The following is a 17,628-nucleotide window of genomic DNA, read 5'->3' on the forward strand; positions in this document are numbered from 1 at the left end:
AGAAAAGGCTGGAACTGTAAAACTGGAATCAGACTCAGTGAAGACATCCTCCTTGGTAAAGACCTCCACAAGACTGACCTGGGCTCCCCTAGGTGGTAAAGCCATGACTTTTCACTGTCAAACTGACCCTTTCAACAAATATTTATGGAGTACTAAGTATTTGCCAGGGCAGAGGGATGACTGGAACACGGTCTGGACGTTAGGGAGTCTCGAAAGCTAGGTCAGACGCTGAAGCAATGTTTAGAATGCAAGGAAGGCTGCGCTAAAGGTCTGCTGAAGGGCAGGAACAGAATACATTCAGGAGCTCAGAGAGCGGAGGCACCCTCCCCACGGAGGACCTGGGAGCTCCTGTGGACGATGCAGTCAGAGCCGAGCCCTGAGCTTACGGCTGGGGAAGTGCGCAGAGCCAGCAAGAGCACCTGGGTCCAGTCCTGGTTCGCCCCCAACTCTGTGGCCCCTCAGGTGAGTCTTTTACCTTCTCTTGGCCTTAGATCCACCCACCCACCTACTACACCCAGTCCAAACCGTCTCTGCCTTTAGAGACCTTCAATCTAACTTTCCCATCTATAAATGGGGAGTAATACAACCTCTAGGAGGAGAAAGTGAGCCGGAGAAAGCTCTTTGGAAGGAGACAGTGGCAGGGAGGAGACCATGAAGACGCAATGTCAGAGGGCTGGCTGGGCTCACCTTTCATTCTGGGCCTGTTTCCTCCGCAGTGGAGGTGGAACAGACCATCACTGCCATCACCTACTGTTACCCGGGGCTGCTGGGTGCAGCGCTGGTCTACGGCCTCGTCCTCGCTGCTCTGTTGGGCCCACCCTACGGAGCCCTTCACCTGAAAGGGTCAAGGACCAGCCCCTGGTTCCAGGATGCAGGCGGGTGGAAGGCATACTCCTGCCAGGGCCATAGGGCGTGAGGGGCCAAGCCCCAGCAGCTTCAACGTCCTCAAGAAGCTGCCCGTGCCCCAGCCTCTCCCTCCTTGCTCCAAGCAGCTTCCTCCTAGTCTGCTGCCTTTCATTATCCCTTGGCTTCTTCTTTTCCCTCGCAGACTGTCCAGCTTTCTCCACAAATACAGGGACTTTAAGAAGACAGTACTGTGCTGTGGGCTGCTTTGGGAAAGCGAGGTGGGACCTCAGGACCAGGACCAATAGCTCCTAAGGGAGGCCTGCCGGGGGTCTGCAGATGCCAGAGTCAGGTCAGCCGCCCCCGCCCGGAGTCTGATGGGGGCTGGGGTTTTAGTTTGGTCATACGGGTCCCAAAGCCAATCTGGCTCGTCAGACGAAAAAGCATATGGCAGGGGCAGACATTCTCGTTTTGCTGCTAATCAGCTGTCTGTGAAAGCAAGGTCCCTCCCCGGCTCTGCAGCTCACTCCTTCATCCAAGTGAGAGAGTTGGATGGTCTAAGGTTCTCCCCTTTTTGTCTAAAACCTTTTCATTCTTAGCCCCTTTTAAGAACAAATGCCCGATGTCTCTGAGGATTGAAGTTGGCCAAAGATCTTACCCAGAAATATCTTCACACACAAAATCTGGGGGTGGGGCGATTCCTTCAGAGCCGGCTGAGGCTTCAGCTGGGCAGCACGCTCCCGTCACTGCTGCGGCGTGCCCTCGAGCGGCCGAGAGCAGCTGGGCTGGGTGAGCCACTTCGCCTTGTGGGGATACCACAGATGAGGAGCCTGAACCCAGCGCCTCATTTCCCACATTTACAGCAAAGCAGGGCAGCCTCTCCAGGACACTCAAGAGTGTCTGGTCCCAGATGCCTCTCATTCAGGGCTGACAGCTGCCCAGAGCTCCCTAGACAGAGGAATATTTGTAGGAGGGACATAAAAGGTCCCCAGACGCTCTTCCTCCTTTCTGCGACTCTTCACCTTCTCCCAGTCTCCACTCTACTCTCAGGTGCATCATCTCCTAAATGACTGTTGCCGAAAATGGATTTGAGGAGTTCTGAGAAGAAACCCTGGGTCCCAGGTTACCTCGTCCTTTCTCTCTGAACATCCCATTACTCAAATCCTAATATGGACATCACCACTTCAAGAAATCCTTGCTACCATGCAAATTCCTTAAGCTATTATTATTATTATTTTTTTTTTTGAGGAAGATTGGCCCTGAGCTAACATCTGTACCCATCTTCCTCTACTTTATATGTGGGACACCTGCCACAGCATGGTTTGATAAGTGGGGTGGAGGTCTGCGCCTGGGATCCGGACTGGCAAACCCTGGGCCGCCAAAGCGGAGCACGTGAGCACGTGGACTTAACTGCTGTGCCACCGGGCTGGTCCCTTAAACTATTACTTTTTAACACCCAGATGCAAATTACCTTTGCTGAAAGTGGAGGAGGTAGAAGGCTCAGGAAGGGTGTCACAGAGGTCACTGACCCCAGGACTGGGCTGTTGGAATGTGGAGACGAGGACTGATTAAAAGGGGACATGGCAGGGCACAGAAAATAAATGCGGCCTAGTTCTGGGCCTGAATGGAAAGGTGGCCACTAGAGAGCAGGTGCCATCCAAGAAGGGGTTCTGCGTATGTGCTCTCCCCAGGAAGGAGCCTCATGACATAGCTTAAACCCATCAGTAGAATGAGTAATTTTGGACACAGCAGCCTGAGAGTAAACCCCAGATCTGATTCCAGCTCTCTTCTGAAAGTCCTATGATCCCAGTCTGTCTGCCCTAATCAGCCAGGAACGATAGAAACCTCACAGTAAGTTTTGTGAGCATCAGTGCTCCAGCTCCACAAACTTCCACTAGCAGAGTGGGTGGGTGCAGCATCCTCCCAGTCACCACAGAAGATTTAACAAGTAAAAACCTGCAAACTCTTTATTAAATTCTCCCATTTCATCTGTACAGAAAAAAATGCACATTATGTTCAGATTCTCAGTAACATCTCAAAATTACACAGCATGAACATGTAAAAACAAGGAACTGCCAGGATTTTATACATAGAAAGGAAAACCATTTACAAAAGAAGCTTGTTAATTTTTCTTTCTTTCTTAAAAATAAAAAGTTAAAGGCCTAAGATTTCACACAGCATTTGCTGTACAGTCTGTTTTCCTGCTTGGACTGACTTGGGAACACTGTGCTGGGAGAAGCCGCTCAGGATGCCTCCAGCTGCCAGCTCTCCTGTCGGCCACTCCATCAGTGCACTGCAGTCTGACCAGGGGACCTGTTCGAACCACCCTAGCATGTCTGGCATAGGGCCTGTGGGGCTCTGGGGTCCAGGTGTCCATTCTATGTTGGGGGGAAGGCAAAAACAGAATATAGAGGCACTGTCTGAATTTTCTCCTTGCCCAGGGAGATTTCTCCACTGCATGTATCCCAGCATCCCTACCTGTGTGTGGTGAAGATCTGGGGAAGGGGGAAGGAGAGGAAACCACCATCAGGACCCTGTGACCACTAGCCCAGGCAGACAGTCCCACCTTTGTGCTCCAGATGACAGACAATCCCTGGGTCTCCACAGTGATCTCACCAGATGGTCTGGGGAAGCCTGTCACTCTGACAAGTCAGTCTGGGTTTGCTAATAACTGATCTGTTGTCTGAGGTCTGGACAGGAAGGGGAATTCGACTTCAAACTTGACTACCCTAACTTGTGATCCTGGTCCTAGTGGAGAGGAGGAGGACCAAGAGGAGTAGAGTTAGAGAGACTGCCAACCAAAGACAAATGAGAGAGAGAGAGGCAAGCCAGAAGATCAGCTCTGGCCCCAGGCCTTTGGGAACCAAAGATCAGTAGCGAAGAGGTGAATTAGAAGTGTCCCTGAAGGCCCAGAAGAAACTCAGGGCACTAGATGCTCACTTTATAAAACTACTTAGGAGCTGTCCAAATGGTGAGAAATAAAAGGGATCTTTGAGGTTTTTCAAATTCATAAGAATCTGAAATGCAAGTAAACATACCAAAATGCACATGATTCTAAAAGACATATTTTTTGTTCTATGGCCAAAATTTAGGTTGAATGTGTCAGACTGGATTGGCTGGCTTCCAGGGTCCCTATTTCAGCTTCCTTCTCCACATCTGCTTACTTAGAATAAGTTATATGTGGAGAATGTTTATTCTTTGGTCGGGGAGGGGAAGAAACGGAGAGTGAAGGCCGTTTCAGGGGAACTTAAGACTCGCTAAGAAAGGAAGCCGTGTGAAGCAGCCCGCCCCTCCCTGGAGGTCTCACTACAGTGGGGCTCTCCGGGCTAGACGCAGTACTACAGCCTGGAGGTGGGGAGGATGGGAGCCACTTCCAGAAGTCACGCTTGCATATGAGAGTAAATCTTCTCTTGGGGAAGGTAGAGGGAAGTCAGCATACAACTCCCTTTCCACTTTATCTGATAAAATGTAAATGGATGCTACAGACCTCTTTACCACTGGATTCTTCTATTACATGGCCTCAGGAAATGGGAAGAAATGAAATCTGGTAGTAATTTTGTTGCCTCTTCTAGGAAAGCAGAATCTCCCTCCCTCCCCACTGGCAGAGCTCTTCACTGTCCCCAAGGAGAGTCAGGGCAGGATGTGAGAAAGCCAAAGGCCTGCCACAAACTCAGGTCAACACTTGCTCACTAAATACTGGAATTCCCCTGCTTCTGAGGATGCACTGGCTCAGAACAAGCTACCGGATCCACAGCGGGACTGGGAGGGGAAGCTAGAAGGTCTCTAGGGAACCCAGAGAAGGAGGGTTTTCCGGCTGGACTGAACTCCAGCTTTTGCTATGGCTCCCATATGGGCACATCGTGCTAGCAGGCTTCTCTTGGGGCACCAACAATAGCAGAGGGAGGCCAGGGATGCACCAGGATACAGGTCTCACTCCCAGAGCTACCCGTCTGTTGGTAGCTCTGTTAGAGGGAGCAGTTGGTCTCGTTCTTGATGTTTTCTCTAGATTTTTGATTTCCTGTATCACAGGGCCTCCAGCCCAGGAGACTGATCTCCTCGTGCCTCTGGAATGTGGTGGAGCACACTAAGTAAGTATGAGTCCCTGAGACACTGCAGTGAGCTGACAAGGACAGATGAGTTACCTGGCTACTGTTAATTTTCAGCAAGTGCCTAGAGCCTTGGCAAAAAAAATCTACCTGCTCTGCTGCTTAGGTTATTGTTCATGGGCTAGACATCAGGAGAAGAGATAAAGACCAAGGTCCATCATCAGTCCCTCATCTAGGGCCATGGTTTCCTCTTCTTGACGAGTTCTTGACTAGTTGATTTACCCATGACTGACCTATGAGGCCAGTACTCAGAGGTGCCCCAGAAGCGGTTTTGTTATATCAAATGGGGTACAGAATAGGTACAGTTGGGCTGCAAGTTCAGATGGTGCTGGGCCCCCTGGATGTAGAAAACTGCTCAGGAACACCACCTGGGACCCTCAAGAACCAGTCACATGAAACTATTCCAAGTAAGATGGTGAAATGCTTCCTAGCAACCAGTAATTGAAAACACCAGCAGTCATCCCTTCTATTCTGACCATTTCTAAAGGTGACAAATGTTTCAAGAATCAAACTCCTTTTCAAACTTCCAGATCTGCTGCAGACAACTAATGAGATGGTCTCTCAGTTCAAAAAGAACAGAAAGACCAAGACTAACACGTAAACCATGGAGATGTTTTACATGTATTGGGAGGGAGACTGCAGAGATGGAGAATGGTACCCCATTCTCATCACATGGTGAACATTTATCCTAACCTGTAAATCACACCAGACACGTCAGTGGAGACCTGCATTTAGATGACATCCCCCGTTCTCAATCCCAAGCCCCCGCCACCCAGGTGGGAACCCTGGAGGTGGACTACCTGCCCCAGCTCAATTCAGCCCGACAGTGGTGGCAGGAGGGGGTGCTGCTCGGATGCCAAGAGTTTCAAGTTTTGAGACTGAAGAATCCCAGGGCAGTTGCTGAGAATCAGGAAGACCCTAAAAGCAGGACTGAGAGGACCAAGCAGCTTAGCAGCTCCCCTTGGAGACTTGTAGTACCCTAGGTAGGGGGGATATACAGCTGGCTTCTGGAACCTACTGCCTCCAGGAAGGATAGCAAAAAGAAAAAAGAAAGAAAAAGAAGAAAACCACAGTATTCAAATATATGTCAGTCAGGTTAGACACGGAGTAATTTGGATCAACTGATCCACAAATTGACCCACTTTGTATTGAGCACATTTCAGGGAAGACAAATGTTGTGCAGGTCCCACAGCACATGTGGACAGTGGCAAAGGAGGGGCAGGGCAAGGAAGGGTGCCATGGTCTATGTGGACAGTTTTAGGCACATGATTTATAATACTTGTGGACGTCTATCAGGTTAATAAAATATATATTATATAAATATATCTCCTACTGTACATGCCGCCCTCTTGTGCAGCCACTGTGACTCCAGCCCTAAACTCAAGCCAAGCTGTGCCAGGTTGAACCATGATGCCTGCACTCCTCCCTCTTTATACTCCAAACCTGTCATCTCCACACGCAGGGATGAGGGAGGACGGCCAGGAATGCTGCTTCCATAGAGCTCAGATTCTGGAAAGACTGTTGAATCATCAAAGTACAACATGTAGCCGATGCCTACTACAGTGGGTGTATGCAGCAAATGGACAGAAAGGAAAAAAAAATGGAGAAAAGCCTCCATCTTTGAATGTAATAACTTTCCACACCCTCTCCACGTAGAGGCATAAAGGAGCTTGTCTGGGAAGCTGGCCTTGAGCCTGCAGAAAGGTCAGGTTAGACTGCCAGTCACACCCTGTGCCACGCTAAATCTTTATGAGCCATTGTCTCTGACCTGCATTGTTGCCTGGAAAATAAAGCAAAGTGAATCAATCCCCCGCTCTCCTTCCTGCCCTGAGCCCCCTTGCCCCACAGTTCCCGCCTCCTGTGAAGTGGAGGGTTTCTGGGGTAACTGCTACTCCAGCAGAGTCAGTCTAGATGTGACTGAGTCCTGCACTAGCCTGGAGGAAGGAGATTACCGGGATCCTGCTGCCTGGACTCAGGGTCCAGCCTCTCAGCGCAGATCAGTGGACTGACCAGCTTCACCCACTTCTGATCCCTTCCCCAACCCACATGCCCTTGCCTAGGGAAGCACATGCTTCACGTCACCGAGGTGAGGAGATCACGGCCTTGGAGTCTTGACCAGCAGTGATTCTGTTAGGGTGGGAACTGGAAGGCATCACTGTTCCAGCAGAAGAAAACAAGACCCAAAGCAGGCTAGTTAAAGGTTTCCCACTACTTGGTGAAGTCCGTGGCCCTGACGTGGCCCAAAGGTGCTTTTGAGAAATGAGCAAGACACCCCAGCTACAGAGTATTGGGTGGTGCGTTTCCCTCTAAAGTCCTGCCTTCACTTTACACAGTCACGAAGACATAACCCCATCGCCCAAAGCAAGCCTGGAGGAGATGTGTTACTATATACATTTTTTTCTTTCTTTAAAAATTCCTTTTTTTTTTTTGGTGTTTTTTTTTTTAAAAAAAATCATTTGAGTTGCAGGTCAGGTGAGTTGGTTCTGGAAGTATTGGTAATTCCATTGGTATGAGAGAGACTTGTCTACGGGCAGGTAAATCCAAGTTTGCCAACAAAGGCAATAACCAAAGTGGCCAGCTGCTGATGCTGCACAAATGGTCGAGGAGGAGGAGGACACCATGGACAGGGGCGAAGTCTGAGATGGGACAACGCAGTGGATACCTGCTGCTGCTCTAACATGAGTGTTGGTGTCACCTCTTAGAAGAACGAGGTGAGTGGGTACACTATACAGGAGGGCTGTACAGACTGGGCACTGGACAGGTAGTTCCTTTGGTGGTCAAGGTGGCTCTACCTGTCCTTGAGCTCTCGTGTCACTCGCTTGGTGATACGTCCACACATCAGGCCAATCAGGAACAATATACAGATGCTCCCGCTGATCACAGAGAGAATGTAGTTCTTTGACGGAGATGTCATCACTTGCATGGCGAGGTCAGAGAAGCCATCCGCTGGGGCTACCTGGAATGACACATGGCAGCATCATCTTCTGAGAGATCTAGGCAGGGGCTCTGCTGGCTCTAACTTGCTCCCCTTGATTCCTAGTTAATTTATGTCATTTCTTTCGGGGAGAGAGGGCTTGGACAAGAAAAGTCAAACAGAGAACTCAAAGTCTTCTTCCTGATCATACTACTGGACCTATCTACTACAGAAAATTAGAAGATACAGACAAATACAAAGAGGTGGAGTCTCATACAGTTCATCGTAGCCAACATAGTAACAGCCCTCACACTGAGGACTCGACGACGTGTTGGGCCCTGGGAAAGGGCTAGATGTGTTTTCAATCATTTAGTCCTGGTGCCAATCCTTACGAATAGATTTTATTACTCCCACATTACAGATGACCCAGAAGCCTGAGGGTGGGGAGGCGGCTAAGTGACTTACACAAGGTCACAGGTTTTTAGGTATTCTGATTTATTTTCTTCATCATGTTTGCTGCCTTTTTAAAAACAAAGAGAAAAGCTGAGATGGTACTAGGGGCTAATTCTACATCTTGCCTTATTTTCACTCACCATTATGTCATACGCATCCCCCCATCAAAACCAATGTGCAAACATGACGTATACCGACTGAACCCACCTAACCATTCCCCCAGCTGTGGACACTGGTAGTCTAACAGTTTTCATCCTCAGTTTCTCTCCCTGCTTTCTCCAACAGCCCTCTACGCTCGCCTCCTACGGCAGGATCAGGATCGAATGGTTCACCAGGTGCAAAGGAACCTGTCCTTTTGAGTCTCACCTTAGTCTGACGCCTCAGAGGAGTCTGGCCCAGAGAGGTCTGGGCTGCTTCTACGGTCATCCCAGGTACACAGAACAAAGCAGGAAGGCTCCAGATTAAGGCAATTTGAGCACAAACATTTGCCAACACAATATAAGCAGTGGAGGCACTCTGAAGCAATGCTTAGTGGCTCAAAAGTGGAAACCAGTGAAGAAAGAAGAGACTAATTTAGTGTCACTGCTCCCTCATCTGACCAAGGGCTTCAAAGATGACTTTGCTCCCGTGAGAGAAGGGGTGACGGGTGTGCTTGCTGTGTTGTCAGCTGTCATCTCTTCCTCTCATCTCGCTTACACCTAGGTATGAAGACTTTCTGTGGTTTTTCCCACTTGCCTGTTACCCTTGAGTTTTAAGCAAATGGGTGACAGGAGGAATTGGGCAAGAAGGAGGGGAGTTCTCATGGTCACTCTCTTGATCTAAGGTAACTGCGAATGTCTATCCTAGTGTGGGGTGATACAAAGAGGATGGTACTAGAAACCTGACTTTTTTACCGACGGATCTTGAGCAAATCATAATCTCCAAAGTCAAAGTTTCCTCCACCATAAAGTGAGGAAATGATCATTTAACTTACCTTGCAGGATTTCTACATTCAAATGAGGTAATATATCCATCAAAGTGTTTTGTAAATTACAAACCAATGTATACACGAGAAAAACTCTCATTCTTCTTCTGAGGCTGAATTTTTGTAGGAAAAATTTCCTCTAGCCCAAGTCTGCCTGGGTATCTTAAACATTCACTAGTGTCCTGAAGTCTCCCAGTATCCTATTATTCTCCAAATTCCAGGCTAGCTGGGGGCTAGTCTCACATATATATTCTTCTCCCAAAGACTGTAAAGTTAGAAAAACAAGCTTTAAGACAGAAAGGGCTGGATATCGTTCTTTTCCCATGGGCATGTTTTCTGGTTTCTCTTTTGCATGGCTGGCTTAAGTCACATGCTTCCTTTGGGTGACTCACTTGTCAGTGGTTGACTATGGGCAACTGAGGGCAGAAAGTAGTGGCCTTGGCAAAGCCTTGCAGACACAACTCAATGCAAAGGGAGATGATGGCTCCAGGCTCACAGACAGCCAAGGAGTCTGACAGGTGCACTGATAGATTTTTCAAATACACTTACTGCCAGTCTCACAACAAGGACAAGGAGACCAGTGAAGTATCTCGCAGAGACTAGGAAACTGATAGAAGAGATGGCCACTTCAGGAGATTCTCTTGGTCATTACCTTCGCTGCATAACTCCACATTTCAATCCGGTCATTAAGGCGTTTTTTGCACTCAGGTTGTAACCTCACTCGCTTATCCTCCAAGGCCTCCATGAGGCAGGACATTTCTGTAGAAGGAAAGGGATAAGAAGAGTCTGAAACTGTACACAACGGAAATTTCTGTAAGGTTAGGGAGACGGGTACCTAAGCACTAGAGAATTGAGATCCGTAGGCTACCCAAAGTTAAATCCATTCAGGAAACTTAACCCAAGAGCTAACATGGAGAAGAATATTTAATTTCCAAGGTTGGCTGTCCAGAGTCTCTCTTAAAATTTCTCTTTTTATTGGGCATGCACAGCTCAGGAACAACTTTACAGCTGCCCAGGTTCCACCTCACATAAAACTTATCTATTGAGCCTAACGTGGCCACTGCGGAAGCTGCTGAAGCTGTTTTGGTTTGGACAAGGGGGTGAAAAGGGCCATGATGATGGCTTCACTTTGCTTCCCTGATAAATAGCTCCACTTTGCCTTTTCATCAAATCTTTACCTCTGGTCATGGCTAGGTCACTTCAAACCTGCAGGATTATTCCCAAATTCATTTTGCCACAAAGGCTTAGTCCCAGCATCAACCAGGCCCCCAGGAGGTGCTGTCTGTGGTTGAACTGAAGCTACAGAACAGAGTAGCTGCAGCTGATGTCTCACAGGGAGTCCCTGCTCCTCCCAAGATGGTTCAGACAGGCTCAGCGGGAACACAGTGACTTACGACGCCCACGGCCAGGGGTGATGGCTGCACAGTGGTGTTTAATGTCCAGGGCACAAGCTGTATGAAGAACTGGGTCCACAAAGATGTCTGCTTTGCTCTCCTTCAGCATGTTTAACACTTCCTAGGAAGACAGGATCGTTGTAGACAGAGCTTTTATACAGGAAATGCATCAGATCTGTTGTCTATAAATACTTTATATACAAAGAAAGTTAAGGAGGGAAGGTTGAGTCAAAAGAGCCTGAGATGCACAGCAAGGTGTGATGATGCAAAGAACGCAGATTGTTAGCATCTGATCGAATTCAATAATAGACCTGCGTACACTTCGTATGCAAAGCTGTGTGCTACACAAAGCAGGGGGCTATAAGATCAGATTTAGGTTTTCGGCATTCTGGTATGCCCTATTATTAAATACAAAATGTTAGTTTTTATATTTATGTAATACAGTTATTTTGTTACTTTAAGTCTGAAAATGTGAAATCTGAAAATCAGAGTAATATGCTATATTAAAATTCCCAATCAAACAAAGGTATATTTGTTTGCAAAATATTTCACTTTACTTCTATTATCCTCAAAAGGGAAAAAAGAATTGACAGAAGATAACTTCCACCATGAGAATAACTCTTCTGTGAGTTTAAAGATGTTCCGAATAAGAGGAACAGGAATGTGATAGAACTGAAATCAGCTCTGCAGACTCTCCATTTATACGTGATAAAATTATAGGAGGTAAAGACAGGACAGAACTGCTTTCTTAGACAAAAATTAGTCTGCCCTCAATAGAAAGACAGTAGTCAGGGGCTCGGCCCAGTGGCACAGTGGTTAAGTTTGTGCTCTCTGCTTCTCGGTGGCCTGGGGTTCACCGGTTCAGATCCCGGGTGCGGACATGGCACCACTTGGCAAAAGCCATGCTGTAGAGGCGTCCCACATATAATGTAGAGGAAGATAGGCATGGATGTTAGCTCAGGGCCAGTCTTCCTCAGCAAAAAGAGGAGGATTGGCAGTAGTTAGCTCAGGGCTAATCTTCCTCAAAAAAAAAAAGACTGTAGTCCCGGTAAAACAACAATAATAAAAACCAAAACTCAAATATTGTTCAAAAAGTCCTTCTTAAAGTTAGATGGGATCATTTGATGACAAAGTAGTCCAAGGAAAATATCTACATTTAGCTTTTAGCCAACTTCTACCACTTCTCAGACCATGTGGAATGTGGAACATTTTGAGAAGATGAAAATATCTGCTAAACATCATATAATGTCAAATATTGGAATTGATATTTTGCTTTGGTATAGCACTCACAATGCCCTTAAACAATGGTCTAGTCATGAGGAGGAGACATACTCACAAATAATTAGTACATGTAAAAGAATATTTAAGTTATAGGCAATTAACGGTAAAGTCTGGTAAGAGGAAACAGTAGAATTCTGGGAAGGACGGTTTAGATTTTACTAAGACATGCAGACTACAGCTTTAAAAGGAACAAGAGAAGAGAAAAGCAAGTGGCGGAAATATGGTGATTGATGGCGGTTACCTTCTTACACCCTTCCGTTTTGATTTTGAGCAGGTTAACTTTGAGGCACTCCTCCACTTGACCTGTCTGCTCCTGGGCTGCTGCTTCTTCAGCACATAGACTGGAGATCTATTAGGAGACATCCGATAAACAAGGTCACCCTTGCTCTCACCAGAGACCTTGTTTCTGAAATGTGTGGATCTGGTGATCTTCCCACACACGTGCCCAGGGCTCTTCTCAAACAGATTCCTGGTGGATTTCTCTCCCCTCCCTCCCGTATGGGCCAGGCTCCGTTCTCATTCACAAGGACTAGCACACAGAGAACCAGTCAATGCACATATCTTTATTCTGTCAACGCTGAGATTTGAGTCAGACTGTCCCAGGACTGGTCACAAAGAAGGCTACTTCCTGATTCCACATGAAGTTTATAAAGCCAAGTAAAATACTAAAAGCAAATGCTTGACATTTACAGAGCTTTGGTCAACTTAGATTCACAACTTGGAAACACACACACACACACACACACACACACACACACACACACACAGAGGTCCTGAAACACAGCCTGCAGCACAGATTAAACACATAACTTTCTTGGGGCTGGCCCTGTGGTGTAGTCCTTAAGTTTGGCACACTCCACTTCAGCAGCCTACGCTCATGGGTGTGGATCCCAGGTGCAGACCTACACCACTCATCAGCCATACTGTGGCAGTGACCCACATATAAAATGGAGAAAGACTGGCATGGATGTTAGCCCAGGGCTAATCTTCCTCAAGCAAAAAAAAAGGAAGACTGGCAATAGATATTAGCTCAGGGGTAATCTTCCTCAGCAAAGACAAAAACAAAAAAGTAACCTTCTTTGGACAGCTTTATGAGTAAGCTTCTTTGAAAGAGCTTTAGCTACAATCCCCTAAAACTGACATATGTTGAACAAGGTTCCCCAGATGGCCTTTTCTAGCTAGGAAGTCATTTCCAAGGACAGACGCTTCTTTATAGGAGCACTTCTGTCTTTCTGGCAAGTCCTGGGGGTGTTCTGGCTGACCATCAGAATAAGGAGAAGGGAAGAACAAACTATGTAGAGAGATATAATAATAAAAGGATACTCTTGTTCCATAGAGAAATATGGAACCAACATTGTACAGCGACAGGACTAATGCCAAGTCTAATTCAGTGTTACGGAGAACCAGGAACTCAGACAATGGAGAGCCTAGAAGATGGGCCTTCAACAAACCCTGGATTCAAGGCTGAAGTGAAAGAGAGTAGAATAAAGAACTTTTCTCCAATAAGAACTTCTCTGAGGGCCAGCCCCGGGGCCCTAGTGGTTAAGTTCAGCACACTCCGCTTTGGCAGGCCAGGTTCAGTTCATGGGCATGGACCCACACCGCTCGTCTGTCAGTGGCCATGCTGTGGCGGTGGCTCACATACAAAAAAAGAGGAACAGTGGCAGTGGATGTTAGCTCAGGTGAAACTTCCTCAGCAAAAAAAAAAAATTTCTCTGACCAGCTCTGTTCACAACCAGCTTCATACCCAAAACCTACCTCATCTGAGCAGTGTAGCTGGAGCTGAGGATCGAGTCGGTAATCTAGAGCAGACTCCTGGATAATAATCCGGATCTGGTCTTCACAGTCTGAAGAGAGGCGCTACTTGTAACAAAGGGAGAAAAGTCAGCCTATTAGACAACTTCAGCTTTTTATTTGGCCCTGGCTTGGGAAAGGTATGAAAAAGGTCTGGGGAAAGTAGGAACAAGCTAAGAACTTCCAAAGAAAAGAGCATCAGGAATAGTGGTGGCTCCATAAATACACCTCTGTGGAAAGCACAGGCCACTTTACCTGGTCAGCATATCTCAGCTTGAGGCAAGAGATGACTTGACCTTCGAGCTCCGAATCATCCTTGGCCTTAGTCAGAATACCATGACAGAATTTAGGAATGTCAGCTTTACAGGCTTTCCTCAGCACAGGGTTTAAGCGGTAATCTAGAGCAGAAAGAGATAAGCACATGATAAAATATTCCACCCGGATTCACAAATTTTGAGATCCATCTTCCAAAAGGGGGCATATTATGGCAATGACCATGAATAAACCACGGATTTGTTTACTTAATACATGTTTACTGTGCCCTCACTACAGTATTTCTAACCAGTAACATAATTGGGTGAAAGAGTGGATGTCGAGACCCCCAGGAATGCTTCTGCTCTGCGGCAGCTCTGCCGGGTTTGTTCAGACCAAGGTTCAAGCAGTCCTCACAAAACCAAGCAGACACCAGCAACTTTCCCCATAACGTATTTTAAAAACACTGAAAACAGAATCTCTAACTCACCTTGCCCAGTAAATTACAAGGTCTTGCAATGCAGAGGTGAAATTTCTCTGTTCTAAAACAGATTACTCATATATTCTCCTACCACGTGCATGAAGTTTTATTAAATCTTCATACTTATCAAGGAATGCTAGCCCTGATTCCTTTTGTACGCCTTTCAAAAGCAGTTTTCTATTTTTTCAGGCCTCTCTTTCACATGACTTTCATTCTGTTCTTCTGGATATTCTTCAAGGAAGGAGTAAGTCATTTTTCTTACATCTAGACTCTTCCCTTAAAATTCACGATGAACAAACCACCTATGGTTTAACTATGCAAGTATATGCCCACTCGATTCCACTTATGCTGTGCTCAATGGGACCAGGAAAGCCAAGCCAAGATACCTGTGTTCTGGGTGATCTGGCGCTTAGTTATCATCTGTTTGCATTTGGGATCCATCAATTCACTGTTTTTATTTTGCTTCAAGCACTGCAACATAGTTTTGGAATCTGCTTCTGGACAGAATCTCTGCAAAGAAACAAAGTTTTATAAAAATAGGTATCCAAATGTGGCAATTAACACGATCTGTATCACTCTTAGATCTACTGAGGAGCTTAAGACAAACAGCCTGAAGGTATCACGTGGTACAAGAGAACTGGCTAAGTCTGAATAAGCACTCAGTCTCAAGTCCCCCTTTCTTTACCTAGTCTCTACTATATTTCTCACATTTCTTTCTACCACCTCACTGTTTCCTACTCTACATAGATTGATTCTCTACCTACACGGCTATGTTACATTACATGACATCTCATGAGCTTAAATCCTGTTTAAGCACGAATATAACATTGTACCACATGGCCATGTAGTCCTCAAGCCAAATCTACTCAATCCCAATAGGAAATTTAGGAATTACTCGCCAACCAATGTGGACAGAGATGTGGGGAAAGGACCTATCTGGTTCATCTGTTAACTATAGGGGTTATAATCCTACGGAATCCTGTGGGGCTAGGCCCTGTACACTTGTTAGTGTCCTTGAAGTCAGAGATCCATTTTGGACTAGCAATAAACTCTACCTGCTAATCTACAGTCTATCTACTAATTATAATCTACTAATATCTTAATATGGAGACATGGATTGCTGATTGATTTTTATAAAAGCTTTCAAAATCTCACAAAGCTCCTTCAAATCAGAGCCCGACATTTTCACTTTTACAAAGGACTCAATTCTACCAGGCCCAGCTAAAGAGACTTCTCTAACTTTTAAAATTCTCTTTGGAATTTATTTGATAGGGTGAAAAGTCACATTTTATTTTAAAGGGAAGCTGAAAAAAGGGGTTAGAACCTGAAGTTTAATCTCTCGTATATGTGGATAGATCCACAAACTGACACCTAGATTGTCAAGTCAGCCCTGCTGCAGAGAATGTTCACTGGAGAAGCAAATGAAGCAGAAGAACTTGTAGAACACCAAAGCCTTTTTATTGTGGTAGATGGATGATCAGGACATTCAGTGGTGGCTTTTGTGGTATACCTACGACTCTGCCCTCAAAACTTAATCATATATTTATTGGACATCTCTTTACTTGTGCCTTAGGTCAAAGAGAATCTTAGCTCAGTGGTTTTCAAACTTGAGCGTACAGCAGCATCCCCTGGAGGCTCGTTAAAAAGACTCTCCACTCCCAGAGATTCTGATTCAGTAGCTCCGGGGGGGGGGGGGGGGCCTGAGCATCTGTAGGTTCTCAGGTGATGCTGCTGCTGCTGCTCTAGGGACCAGCCTTTGAGAACTACCATCTTAGCTGTATAAAACAGGTTGAAATGGAAAGATTATATGAATTTGCTCTGAAATTTCAAGAAGTTATGTTGCTGTCATTTTTACTTACCCTGTGCTTAACCCTTGGTTTTGGATCCCTTACCTTTATCATCTGCTTGCAGACTCTCATGAGGGTGTAATCTAGTTCTGGGTCCATCATCTCTGTTTCCTGCAGCTTAAAAACTTTCTGGTGGCAACGGTTACTTAGCTGCTTCTTGTTTTCTTTCAGACATTCAATAATCTATGGCATAAGAATTATGGTCAAGTTAAGGGGTGTATGAAGGATTGATAATCCATGTATTCTGACCGAAGCATTCAGTTCTTAGTGTGTCCCACATTTTCCTATCCAAGTACCTTCCATTTCTAATTCCTAGGTTAATAGGAATCAGGATTTCCTCACCAAGAAGAATTATATTTATAGATTTATAACCTGAGGACTAACAGCAAATCAAATTGCATAAAATTACAGATGAATAGCAGGCTGCACTGGAGTCCAAAGGGAAGGAAACCCATTCAGGATTCCCAGTTTCTTCTGCCTTCTAGACCTGTTCCTTGTCAAGATTCCTTCTGGAGCATACACAGGCTCTCTGCATTTCCCTGGAGCAATAATCCTGACTAGACAGTAGGCACAAGACAGGAGGTGCAGTTCAACTCACCATTTACCACATGAGAACAGACCATTAGATGCCAGATAAGAATCAGACCCAATCCTTACCCTTGACGAATACACAATCTCACAGGGCAAACTTATATAAACAAATAACTACAATAAAAAAGATGAGTGGGTTAACATAAAAGCATAAAGTGCTACAGGACGGGTTTTAAGATAATAAATTAAGTATATCCTGAAATCTCCCCTACATCAACCTTATAGGTATTATAAAAAAAAATAAAGAAGAGAAGCAGATGGGAAGCTGCAATAGCTAGGGCCGTAGCATGAAGTCATGAGATTTCTATGAAATCCTCAAGGCACAACCAAGAATCACCAAATAACTGAGGGAAAAAGGTAGGAGAGCAATTAAAAAATATATTTACTATCCTCAGAGCAATACAGAATGAAATAGTAAACAACAGTCAAAAACAGGTACTTATGAAAAGAATGAATTACAGATCTTGGAAATGAAAAATAAAACCCAATTGGTGGTCTCTCTAAAGAGCAAAACAGACAGAGCTGAAGAACAAATTACTAAGCTGGGAAATGGAATTACTTCAATGTAGTACAAAGAAACAAAAAAATGGAAAGCATGAAAGAAAAAGTTAAGAGACATGGAGGACAGATTCAGATGCTCCAACTGTCTAAACAGGAGTTCCAAAAGGAAGGAAAAGGAAGACAATACGTGAACAAACATGACTGAGA

General features: G+C 45.7%; 1 protein-coding gene across 1 annotated transcript in view; it reads right to left on the reverse strand.

Moving 5' to 3' along the window:
* Positions 1 to 2,783: 2,783 nt before the first annotated feature.
* The window catches only part of GLG1 (golgi glycoprotein 1), a 156,748-nt gene continuing 141,903 nt past the window's right edge, over positions 2,784 to 17,628 (reverse strand). The window contains exons 19-26 of the mRNA XM_003364635.5: positions 16,375 to 16,512; positions 14,869 to 14,992; positions 14,005 to 14,147; positions 13,714 to 13,815; positions 12,197 to 12,304; positions 10,675 to 10,795; positions 9,933 to 10,039; positions 2,784 to 7,905 (exon numbers count right to left, since the gene is read on the reverse strand). Coding sequence (XP_003364683.2) covers positions 7,738 to 7,905; positions 9,933 to 10,039; positions 10,675 to 10,795; positions 12,197 to 12,304; positions 13,714 to 13,815; positions 14,005 to 14,147; positions 14,869 to 14,992; positions 16,375 to 16,512 — 1,011 coding nt within the window. The 3' untranslated portion in view covers positions 2,784 to 7,737. The remainder of the gene's footprint in view (positions 7,906 to 9,932; positions 10,040 to 10,674; positions 10,796 to 12,196; positions 12,305 to 13,713; positions 13,816 to 14,004; positions 14,148 to 14,868; positions 14,993 to 16,374; positions 16,513 to 17,628) is intronic.

Source organism: Equus caballus, chromosome 3, assembly GCF_041296265.1.
Source record: "Equus caballus isolate H_3958 breed thoroughbred chromosome 3, TB-T2T, whole genome shotgun sequence".
Taxonomy (NCBI): domain Eukaryota; kingdom Metazoa; phylum Chordata; class Mammalia; order Perissodactyla; family Equidae; genus Equus; species Equus caballus.